The sequence below is a fragment of the Psammomys obesus genome, unplaced genomic scaffold (genome assembly GCF_907164565.1).
Source record: "Psammomys obesus unplaced genomic scaffold, mPsaObe1.curated_primary_1811, whole genome shotgun sequence".
Classification (NCBI taxonomy): domain Eukaryota; kingdom Metazoa; phylum Chordata; class Mammalia; order Rodentia; family Muridae; genus Psammomys; species Psammomys obesus.
In genome coordinates this window covers 3,410,364-3,423,005 of record NW_026591711.1, presented here as the reverse complement: position 1 = coordinate 3,423,005, position 12,642 = coordinate 3,410,364, and the positions used below count along the sequence as shown (strand labels likewise).

The 12,642-nt window shown below is 47.3% G+C and overlaps 1 protein-coding gene across 1 annotated transcript in view; it reads left to right on the top strand.

The window, feature by feature from the left end:
- The first annotated feature begins 1,285 nt into the window (after positions 1 to 1,285).
- The window catches only part of Hoxa13 (homeobox A13), a 30,514-nt gene continuing 19,157 nt past the window's right edge, over positions 1,286 to 12,642 (top strand). Inside the window, exons 1-2 of the mRNA XM_055611817.1 lie at positions 1,286 to 1,369; positions 9,209 to 9,375. Coding sequence (XP_055467792.1) covers positions 1,286 to 1,369; positions 9,209 to 9,375 — 251 coding nt within the window. The remainder of the gene's footprint in view (positions 1,370 to 9,208; positions 9,376 to 12,642) is intronic.

Sequence of the window (12,642 nt, the reverse complement as noted above, 5' to 3'; positions counted from 1 at the left end):
CCTGGCTGTCCTGGAACTCACTACACAGATCAGGCTGGCCTCGAACCTGGAAATCTACCTACCTACCTCTGCTTCTCAAGTGCTGGAATTAAAGGTACCTGCCGCCACCACCTTGGTGCAAGATCAAATGAGCACTTTCAAACACGCTTGCCACCTGTTGTTCAGATTATGAGTGAGTCTAAGCCACAGGGCTGCCCCCTAAAGGCCTTTGCTTTCTCAGACACTAACCAGAGCTGAAAACTGAAAGCACTATCCAAGCCAGCCCCCACTGACTTTCTCTGCCCATGCAGACAGAAAAGGCAAGTGTCAAAGCTCAAGGCCCCAGGTAAGGGTCATGGGTAGTATCTTTGGCCACTTCTCTGCAACCCAGAGAGCTAACCAAAATTCAGGGAAGTGGGTTCTAAACCTGCCCTGGGCACTATGTAACCCCAGAGAAGAAACTCCCTCTGGCTCCTGATTGGTGAGCAGAGCACCATCTCAACTCTGGGAGACCTTGGCCAATTTCACGCATCAAACAACAAAAGAAAATGAAAGATCATTTCTTAGAATGTCCCAGCCAGGCATTCTGTGACTCCAACTCTGTCATAATTCTGATTTCTGCCTTCCATTTTCCACTGAGGCGCCAGAAAGAACTGGCTAGGTTCTCAGAGAGCCACAGTGGTGTGGACCCTCTACCAAAAGACACAGTGGTAGATGGGAGATATTCAGGGGACAAACACCTGTGCTGACAGAGATGGAAATGAGAGGAAGTGCCTTTGTCGCCTTAGAGAATGGAGATAAGACCGAAGAGCGGGAGATTCTCAGCCGAAGTTGACAAAGTTAGAAGATATTTCGGTTTGTTTTTTTCTGCCTCCTCATAGAATTCTGCATTGACTGAACAGTGACGCCGGCCCAGGAGTGCCCCCACTAGGCCAAGCTGGAGCCTTTCTACAGCTCACTCACTAACCTGATGACCACACGGGCTAGGTGGGAACCCGTGGGGAGAGGGGGTAGACGCAGCCATGTCTGCACACCATGCATTGTGCCCAGGGCTGGGGCTGGCTAGTCCAAGCTCTACAGCCTCCTGTCTGCTGCCTTTCCCAGCCCCCTCTGAGTTTCTGAGGTGGGTAGGTTAACTCTTTTCTCTTCTATCCACAAGCTGGCAAGAACCGAACTCTCTGAGCGCCCAAATGTCCCGGGATGATCCTGCCAAATCCGAAAGGCGCTGGGAGTGGCCCGGAGGCCTCCGTCGCCCACTTCTCGGAAACGTCGCCTTGGCAGGACACCGGGGCAGGACTTAGCCGCGATGCTCACGCCACCCGAGCGACGCGCCCCCGCAACTCAGCTCACAGCCACACGGGCTGAGCGGCCTGGAGACGCGCAGCTCCGGGCAAGGAGGAGAGGGTGGCCGGGGCAGCAGGGGCGGCGCGGGCTGGCAATGCACCCCGGAGAGGGAATTCCATCCCAACGCTGGGTATTTGTTGGGAGGAAATTCGACCCTCCAGGAGCAGAGGGCTGGTGTCTGCGCCCTTTCCTGTCTGGGCTTAAAAAGGAATTCTCCATCTGCTGAGAAAGGCTCGGGCTCCCGCCGCGCGGCGGGATCCAATCCCTCTGAGATGTGGGGAGTCCTGCAGACACCTTCGCCCCCCAAGGTCCTCACTCTGACCTGCTCTTTCCGCGCGGCAGTCTTCAGCGCTTTCTCCTCCCCCTCGCCCCCCCACCCCCCTCCGTCCCCCTTAGTCTGGCCTTCGGTCTACCAAGGGGATGCTTGGCCAAGCCTATTTTCAACGCTTTTTGTACACACCACAGGGTAGGAAGACACAAGTCAGTTTGATATTGGTGGAATTTCAAAGCAAAAGGCGCTCGCATTCTCCTGCCTGCGTGTAATTATTTTCTGGGTCGTTTTTCTCGTGTGAGGGGAAGGAGGCAGTAAAACCTTCTGGGAAACAATCTGACGTTTCTAAATTTAGTTAATCAGTCTGTAGGAATTTTTTTTTCCCTACACCATGTATTCAAGAATTTTTTTTTTTTTTTAATGCTTACGTTGTTTGAGTCATAGAGAGTTAAAGCAACCCCACAGTTGTGTATGTGTTGGCGCAGACGGCTGAATGAAACTACACACACACAGTTCTCGACCTACGAAGTAAAAAGCCATTCACAGGCAAACAAGACTAAGCTCACGTTAAAAAATAAGTCGCAAAAAGCGCTCTGCCCAGCGTGAGTTCCCGCTGCTGTGCAGTTGGGTGTGCTCAGTGGCTTCACGCGTGATCGTGCAGGAAACATGTCTATTTCAGGTACACACCTATATGGAGGAATGCACACCCCACCGTTACTTTGGGGCCACAGGGGAATGCCTGGGGCGTTAATTTATCAAGGTAGACGTTTCCTCGGAGCTTGATCTCTTTCTAAATGAGCATGAATTAGCTCACTACTTCCTCCTACACAAAGCAAAGCGATTAAAAAGTCAGGTCCCTTCCATTACGACCACCAGATGGCTATCACTCGTCTGCTTCTCTCTGATCTTCCCACTTCCGTGTTCATCCCTCAACCTCTTCTCCTCCCTGTACGAAACCTGCATCCTTTAATGTCTGCTACAGGTTTCCTGGTTTATATACGAGTGTCATCCTAAGTCTTGTGAACCAAAAGAATGAAAGAGGCAAGAGAGTTATTTTCACTTAATCTGTTCATTCGGCTTCTTTCTTTTTTTTTTTCTATGATAGAGGTTTTTTGGTTTGTTTGTTTGTTTGTTTCATTTTTTTTTAAGATTTTATTTTTCGGGACTGAAGAGCTGGCTCGGCGTTTGAAAGACTGCTCTGGAGGAAGACCTGAGTTTAGTTCCCAGCATTCACACTGGGTATCTCATTATCACCAATAACACCACACACACACACACACACACACACACACACACGCACGCACGCACATGAACATGCATACGCACTCACATACATGCACACACACCATTTCAAAGTAAAATACTTTTTTAAAGATTTATCTTTATTGTTTTTAATTGTATGTCTCTGTATGTGTTTGTGCATATAAATACAGTAAGCCATGGAGGCCAGAGGTGTCAGAGCCCCCTGGAACTGGAGTTAAGGTTGTTGTGAGCTGCCCAACGTGTATAGTGGGACTTGAACTCAAGTCCTTTGCAAGAGCAATTCATGCTCTTACCCACTGAGTCACGTTTGCAACCACCAGTGCTAGAGACGGTGCTCGTACCATTTCAATAAAAATATCTAGTACAGTATGTTTTGGCTTTTTGAAGCATTTCAGATTGTCTATTGTCCTTCTTTACACGTTTGGGCTTATAAATATTTATTTATTGGATTGCACGTGTATGTGCCTGAGATTAATTTTACTTGTATGTGCACCATATGTGTGTAGTGTAGTTCAGAGGACAGAAGCTTGTGAGGCACCGTAGGAGTGCTGGGAATTAAACTGAGGTCCCCCTCAAGAGCAGCAGCCACTCTTGACCTCTGAGCCATCTCGCCGGGCCTTTTATGTGCTCGTTTCACAGTGCTTGGATCCAACTCGGGATGATCTCATGCATGATAGGAGAGGAGTAGCCAAGCACCGAGCCACGCCCCAGCCCAGCCTCCATCCTGGACCGCCTGTCCTCCACCTGAAAATATTCTCTACCTTGGGACCATCCTGGGTTCTTCTTTTCTACAGCTGCCTCATTCCATACTTAAGCCAGGGCTCCTGGTACCTGTCATAGAACCCAGCTCATGCAGTCACTCAACCAACCCTTGCTAAGGGCGTGATGGAAGGAGGTAGGGGGTAGAGAGGGAGGATGCAGGGCCCATCTGGGTATAGTTTCATTTCAGGAAAGCTTGCTATTCCTAGAAGTGGGGGGGGGGGTGTTGGAGGAGCCTCAGGAAATGTCTGAGATTCATTAATTAGTCTTTCTTCTCCCCCTATGGCCCCTAGACTGTGGTCTTGTACATAATAAAAGTTCAATAAATGTGTGCTGAATGAAAGAAGATAAGCTTTGACCAGAAGATAACCTAGAACCCCTGCACAGATGTAGCCCATGATAGCTCAGTCTCCAAGTGGGTTCCCTAGTAAGAAGAAAAGAAGCTGTCTTGGACATGAACTCAGTGGCTGGCTCTTTGATGACCTCCCCCTGAAGAGGGAGCACCCTTACCAGGCCACAAAGGAAAACAATGCAGACAATCCTGATGAGACCTGATAGGCTAGGGTCAGATGGAAGGGAGGAGGACCTCCCCTAACATTGGACTGGGGAAGGGGTATTCGAGGAGAAGAGTGAGGGAGGGTGGGATTGGGAGGGGATGAAGGAGGGGTCTACAGCTGGGACACAAAGTAAATTGTAATAAATTTTTAAAAATTGAAAAAAAAGTACCGGAGCCCCAAACGAGGAGGCAAGATCGTTCCTCCTGCTGGCTCCTGCTCCTGATGCTGCTGTTGCTGGTATGTTAAGTGGTCATGAGAAAAGAGGCAATAGGAAGAAACTGGAGATATCCTGATGAGACTTTGAAGATTAGATTTGACTCAAGAAATTCAACGCCCCTAATCAGTAGGAAGTAGTTTAAAAAGACCTCAGCACAGCCTCTCCCTACTAACCGCTGTCTCTCCTAGCTGGGGTTGGGTGTTGGAAAGGGTCAGGGTGAAGAGTGTGGTAGATATAAGAACACAAATAAAATAGATTTTTAAAAATACCTACATATATTCATAAATAAAAACAGCATTTGATAGCAATAAACAGCAAGAATACACGCCCTCACCAAGACACCTGATGTAGGGTTTTTGTTTGGGTTTGTTCTGTTTTGGTGGTTTGTTTGTTTATTTATTTATTTATTTTTAAGACAAGAGCCACCATGCCTGGTCCCAGGTGTGATTCTTTTTTTACACACACAAACATATCATGTTTTCCAAGGCTGGAAAGATGGTTCAGTGGTTAGGTTACTTTTTGCTCTTGCAGAAAACCAGGTTTCTGGCCTGCAGAGATGGCTCAGAGGTTAAGAGCACTGGCTGCTCTTCCAGAGGTCCTGAGTTCAATTCCCAGAAACCACATGGTGGCTCACAACCATCTACAATGAGATCTGGTGCCCTCTTCTGGCCTGCAGGCGTACAGGCAGGCAGAACACCGTATACATAATAAATAAATAAATCTGAAGAAGAAGAAGAAAAGAAGCCCAGGTTTCAATTCCCGGCACCCACATGGAGGCTCTCATTCATCTTTAACTACAGTCTCAGGGGATCTGACCATCATCTTCAGGTCCCCATGGGCATGCACATGGTTCACATACATCCATACAAAACATACACATAAAAATGTTAAATACCTAAAAAAAATTTAGTCGTGTTATCTTAGATAGGACCTCTGAATACCCTAGGCTCAAACTCGCAAGTTAACTTCTCCCCACAACATGCCCCCAATCAGAGTAAAATTACAAATGCTCTGGATTCTTGTCTTGACTCCACCATATTAGCTTATTACTATAGTCAAAACATGTGGCTTCCCTGTGCGTCGGGCCCATCCTGTCTGAAACACAGGTAACAGCACTGCTTTCGACAGCGTAAGCCATGAGGGTCGATGCTTATGGCTCAGAGCAGTGTGAGGCTCCTGCTAAGGCTTTAGTATAAGCGAGACACAATTATCACTTCCTATTTTTTACACCCTGGATAAAGCTCATCTCCCTGGTTCTTCTTTCCTAGAGTCCTGTCCGTCTCTATCCTCCAAGCAGTTCTAAGGGCATCAGCACCCCTGATGCTGGCCTTCTCCTTCCTCCCCAGTGGGAAGCAGAACTCACCGCCATTTACTGAACACCAGGAGGAAATCTGAGCTCTGGTCTCCTCTTGTTTTTGGTGGTGGGGGGGGGGGAGACTGAAACTTTTGTTGATGTATTTTTTTAAATCATCATTTATTTTATGTGTATGAGCTGTTTTGCCCGTAGGCATGTCTGCACACTATGTGTGTGCTATGCAGGTAGAGGCCAGAAGAGGGTGCTGCGTACCCCGAGACTGCAGGTACAGACGGTTGTGAGCCGCTGTGTTGGTGCTGTAATTTGAACCCAGGCCCTCTGAAAGAGCAGCCGGTGCTCTTAACTGCTGGGCCATCTCTCCAGAGCCTGAAACGTATTTTCTATGCCATAAAATTCATTCATTTTAAGTATGAAGGTCCATGCCTTTTTCCTCTTTCTTTCTTTCTTTTCTTTCTTTTTTTGTCCCATGATGGTACAGGCATAAAAATAAATCCGTTTTAGAATATTTTTGTTCTCCCAGTGAGATTTTCTGATTCTCTACAATGAATCTCCCTTCCCATTTCCAGCTTGAAGCAACCGCTACTCTCCGTGTTCTTTTATCCATCAATCGCTGTTTCTGGACATTTTAAGTAGTTGGTACCATATAGCAGTTGCTTCCTTGTTCTGGCTTCTGTCTCCTAGCATAACATTTTTGAGGTTTGTCCGCATCCAATATGTATCAGCACTTCACTACTGTATCACCTGTGAAACTGGAACCATTTTTCTTGCCATGTTTATAAAAATCACACCATATAAAATATTCGGAATGCATAATGAGGTCTACCTGTTAGAGCTGGGAGGCAGATCACTTGGTAGAGTGATTGCCTAGCACTCAGGAGACAGACCCTGTGAGTCCCAGAGTTCAGGAGGTGGGGGCAGGAGGATCAGAAATTCAAAGGTCACAAACAAGGAAGATGGCTAATCTAGTAAAAAAAAAAAAAAAAAATGCCTACTGCCAAGCCTAATGGCCTGAGTGTGAAAGGAGAGAACGGACTCCCACAAGTTGCCCTCTGACTTCCTCCAACAAATAAATAATGAAAATGTACAAAATTCAAGGTCGTTCTCAGCTACACAGAGTGTTCAAGGGCAGCCTGAGCAATAGGAGACTAAAAAATGAAATGAAGCTGGGCACGATGGCACACACCTTTGAGCCCAGGGCTCAAGCACAGAGGCATGTGGATCTCTATGAATTTGGAGGCCAGCCTGATCTAAATACTGAGTTTCAGACCCTACCTAGGAAAGTAATGGTAGTGATAAATTAACTAAATAAAAACAAATAATTTTGACCTAGTTACTGTGGTCATTAGGTACTCGAGGCCCTAAGTTAAGTGTTCTATTTGAATCACCAAACTCAGACTTCACAAGAGCTTATGGGCCAAGCAGGTGGTGGTAGTTTACATCTTCAATGTTTGCAAAGACAAACCGACTTGACCAAGGTCACAAAGCAAGTAGGGGACTCAAATGCTAAGTCTTGACTCTAGAATCCAAGCCAGAATCCCTTGCCCTTCAACAAAGCAAATGGTCCTGTGCTGCATTCCTTTGTATCATCACAGAAAACAAAACCCAGGGAAACTCTGAGAGTAACTGCCTTATCCAGAGGGGAGAGGGCGGTGCGCTGGGACTGATGAGGCAGAGGCAGGCTGATCTCTGAGTTTGAGGCTAGCGTGCTCTACAGAGCAAGTTCTAGGAAAGCCAGAACTACAAAGAGAAGCCCTGTGTTGGGGGGGGAAAGTTTGCCTTGGAGGCTGTGTGGTACCCCTTTATGCCAGGAAGACTGGGAAGAAAAGAGTACGTCTTTACCTCTCTACCCACTGCTCCTGTCCAACAGAAGATGGGCATGTAGGGAAAAGAGCTTCCTAGGTATTTATACCTCTCACTATTAGTTAGTTAGTTAGTTAGTTAGTTAGTTAGTTAGTTAGTTAGTTAGTTAGTTAGTTAGTTGGTTAGTTGGTTAGTTGGTTAGTTAGTTACTTTGGTAGTAACTGAGTGGATGGGTAAGTGAGCGGTTTGCTGTGGGGGCTTGTTTGTTTTACATTTATTGATTTTGTAGGTGTGTGTGTTTTTACAGATATGTGTATGTGCCACGGCACAGATACATATACACACCAAAGAGGCAGTTCTCTCTGGCCAGGTGGCGGTGACACACACCTTTGAGCCCAGTGCTCTGTAGGCAGAGGCAGGTGGATCTCTCTGAGTTTGAGGCCAGCCTGGTCAACAGAGTTAGTTCCAGGGCTGAAACAGGGAAACACTGTCTTGGGGGTGGAGATAGAGGGAAGAGTCCGTTCTCTTCTTCTACTGTATTCATTCTGGGGTCACACTTAGCTTGTCAGGTTTAGCAGCAAGTGTCCTTGGTATCTGATTTTCTGAGATAGGGTCTTATAGCATCGACCTCGAACCTAATGGCAATCTTCCTAGCACATTGCCTCCCAAGCGCTAAAATTACACATGTGAGCCACAGGCTGCTCCAGCCCACTGTGGATTTTTATGTTGAAACATTGAGATATAGGATAACCCTGAGTCTAGAGTATTACAACTGAACACCCTGGCAAGCCTGGGCTCTTCTCTGGGGGAAGGTTCTGCTGGGACAAGCAGCCCGCCATTTCTCAAGCAAAACTGCTCTGGGGTTGTTGGAGTAACAGGAGGCTATCAATCCCTTTGTTTGGCTGAGCCTGGGTCAGACCTCATGCATATGCAAACGGCTCCCAAGGCGCGAGCAAGCTCTACAGCTCTACCGCTCTACCTCAGAGCGCCACCTCCAGTGTGCTAACAATTTAAGGCCGCATCTCTGCGGTTTCATGGTAAACCTCAGGCCCCACATTTATTCCAACAACTTTGTTGGCGACGTGTTACTACCACAATACCTCGGTATTTGTGTTGGCCGTAAGCTCAGCGGTGAGCTGTGCTCAAAACCCACCCTGTGACTTCTGAGATATCCAAATCCATCCTCAGGAGTCACAGGACAGGCCCTAGGAGTGAGGGGCACACCACACTCCACCGAGGAGGCCAGAGGGATCGTAGAAGGTGACCTCAAATTTCTGTAAAAGTGTAGACAGCTACCACAGGCACAGCCTGTTGGTGATGACACTTTTTTTGACAGCCTGCACCATCCTCACCCAGGCAGGATCCACAAATGGCCCAGCATCACTGGCCCAGCAAAAGTAAATGTTGGGATGTCTGTTAAGCAGCCGGATAGTGGCTCTCCTTGGGGTGGCAAGGGACCGGTTTTGTCCTGTTTCTCTGGTATCGCTGCGCACCCATGTCTTCACTTTGTGATATTTTCTCGATCTTATGATTTGACACTTGTTTTTGCGCAGAGTGCCCCATTAAAATCCATCCAAAAGAGATAAACTAAAATAAATATTTAGAATGTAAAGCCTGTGTTACAGCACCTGTCATGGCAAGAGCTGAGAGAAGCCGGCACTCACAGTATTACTCCGTGCTGTGTTACGAAGCTTTCTCTACAGGTTAGAAGTCCCATGCCTGCCATGGTGGAGTTTGTGGGGCTGGGAGCCAAGAGCAGGAAGAGGATGATGGCTTATGACGTCCATTCCGCTGTGGCCATACTCCAAGTCTACAGCCCCCCCGTCTGCTCCAGTGCAGGGCCCAGGGGCCAGGAGGAGGCTTCCTGCAGGTATGGTCCAGGCCTCAGGGTTTCTGTGGTTCTACAAACCAAGTGTTGCAGGACTTGCGTGGCATCTCCTGCCAGCCCTTCCAGCTGGCACATTATCAGTCCTCAAAGAACTTCACAGACACTGCACCCTCAAACTCCTACCCCAATCGATGATGCCCTCCCACCTCCTCCAAAAAGGCAAACAAAAGATCCAGTCCTTCATGACCCCTGGACATCTTCCTAAGGTGGGGCTGATGATAGTAAAGAAACTGAAACACAGAGCAGCACCACTTTTTCTTACGCAAACCTTAAAAACAAGCAGAATCACAAACAGAACCTTCCCATGGCTCTCCCTTCCACCACACCCTGTCCTAGGCTTCCCTCTGTAATCTCATGGCCCAACAGCTGAGAGGGGGGCTCTCTGCCACCCAGTTGGGAAGATTGTACATTAATCGCTGACGTCTGATTCATCTGTGAAGTCGGTAGAGCACCAGTATGCAACTAGGAGAAGTTGTGAGGGACAGTGCCCTATGAGATGATTCCTACAAAATACTGTATCTAAAAAACAAAAACAGGAGCCAGGCATGGTGGTGCACACCTGTAATCCCAGCATTCAGAGAGGCAGACGCAGGTGGATCTCTGTGAGTTTGAGGCCAGTCTGTTCTACAAAGGGAGTTCAGGACAGCCAGGGCTACACAGAGAAACTCTGTCTCAACAAAACCAAAAATAAATAAACAAACAATTTAATGAATTAATTAAAATAAAAATAAAAACAGGGGCTCGAGGAATAGCTCAGCTGCTAGGAGGCTTGTTGCTCTTCCATAGGACCAAAGTTTGCTTTGGTTTCCAGCACCCATGTGAGAGAGCTCAGGACTACTTGCAACTCCAGCTCAGAGGAATCTCTTCTTGCCTCTGTGGATACCTGCACACTATGGCATAGATACATACTGACACACACATATAAATAAAACTAATTTTTAAAAGTCTTAAAAAAGAAAAAGAAAGCAAATTCCAGCATTAGCACATAGTAAATAAAATGAAAGAGATAAAATGAAATTTCCTTTACCCTTCTTCTGTATGCAAGACGGTACTGGCCTCTAGCCCTGACCTTCCATGGACCCAGTAACAAGCTCCTTCCGGCTGCCAAACTCACAGACACCAGTTGGGCCTGCCACCAACACCCCAGGCTCTCCTGGCCGCCTTCACCGCACCCCACACCTCACACCCCACTGTCCCCAGCACTGCGTTCTGGTATCGTCCTTCACAGGCTCTTCCATCCCCCTTTCTCACACAAATGCACACATATGCACGGGCAAACGGTGACGGGACCTCTGTGCTCATGCTCAGTGCTAACTAGCGACAGCAGCACCATTATAAACATCTGTTTCTCAGAGGCCGTGGGCTGTGGATGGAGAAGGCAGGCCTACCCCCAGCTTCTACTTCCCTCCCACAATCCTAAGCCCCTGCCCCCAGCCCAGCAGCTGGCAGTGCTATAAACCAAGCCTCTTCCCCCCTCCACACACACACCCAATCCAACTCAGAGGCCATATTCACCCTAGCCGTGGTGACAGGTTGACGACTCCTATAACAGGCCCCTTTCCTCTTCTGGGGGTTCCTGCCTGTATGCAGCCTGGTGGAGGGGCCACCAGCAGGGCCGGAAACCTGCGAAGAACCTCTGGCTGCCACTGAGTTCTGTTACCAGAATGCATGTTTTTCTACACTTACAACCTTCCCTCCTTCCTTACGTCCCCCACGTTCCTAGGGTAGTAAATACTCGGCATATGCATTACATTTCCCATAACTTACGATTATTGGAAAAGCTTCCATTAATAGGCTGTTGATGAGGAATCTGGCCCTGAAGCCGTTTCAGAGTGACATTTCCAGGGCAAGTGGCTCCATACTTAGCACAGAGATGTCCATCAACTCCACAGCCGTCCTCCTTTCAGAGCATACTTCATTATTTTTTTTTTAATTATGAAAATATGAGTGAGGGATGTCATGACAGGAGGCCAGGCAAGAGTGTCAGATTCCTCAAGTTGGACTCACAGGAAGTTGTGAGCCACCGGAAGGACATGGTAGAGACAGGACTCTGGTCCTCTGTAAAACCAGCACATGCTCTTAACCACCGGGCCATCTGTAGCTGTCATCTTGGCTACTGTCTCTACCAGGCAAGCTAGCAGAGAAGAAATCAGCTGAAATACAGACCCTGGGACAGGGTGTTAGATCTCACGCTGAGTATGTCCAAGGGCTATGGCTTAATCCTCAGCACAGGAAGGGGGCCGGGTCAGCCTTGGATCCAATGGCAAGAAATAACCCTCAAGTCATCACCTAGCTGCTGAATGACACTGGTCAAGTTACTTTACCTTCTGAGCCTTGGTTTTCTTTCCCCGTCTAAGAGGTGAAGATGACTGTAGATCAGCTCCTAAAGTCTTTAGGCAGATTGCATGAGCTAATATACATAACGGGATTAGCACTAAGGGCTTTCGTTATAGTCCAGAAGACAGCACCTCAATATCCTAATCCCAAAATGTGTCTTGCTAGTACAAACTGTCTATAATTTATTCTAAAAATTGTGTATGTGTGTGTATAGTATATCTTAACTTTTGGTTTTTCTCTGTGCTGTTAATCATATTCAAGCCCAAAAGAACGGCTTTTGTGAATTATTCAACTCTTCTCAATCCTAACTGAGGATAAACTCTGAAAGGAGAACTGAAAAAGAAAGACAAAGAAGAAAAAGGGAAACTCTGGATGAGATGGATGTAGCAGCTGGCATGGTGGCACGTGCCTTTAGCACCAGCACACAGTTTGCAGAGGCAGATGGATCTCTGAGAGTCGGAGGCCAGCCTGATCTGCGGAGTAAGTTGCAGGCCAGCCAGAGCTACGGAGTAAGACCCTGTCTCAAAAAACAAAACAAAACAAAAAAACAACAAAAAGCAAACAAAAAACAGAGAGAGAGCTATACTAAAATTCTCACTTTTAAAAAGACTTTTAAAATTATGTTTAATTGTATGTATATGTATCTGTGTATTAATCTGTGCACATGAGTGTGGTGCCCTCAGAGGCGTCAGATCCCTCGGGACTGAAATTGTAGGTGTTTGTGAGCTGTCTGACGTGGGCGCTGGGAACTGAACTCCAGTCCGCTGGAAGGCAACAAGTACTCTTAAGTGCTGAGCCATCTCTCCAAGCCCATAAAATTATTATTTTAAAAATTATTTTTGCTGAGTGGTGGTGGCAGTGGCTGCCTTTAATCCCAGTATTTGGGAGGCAGAGACAGGCAGAGCTCTGTGA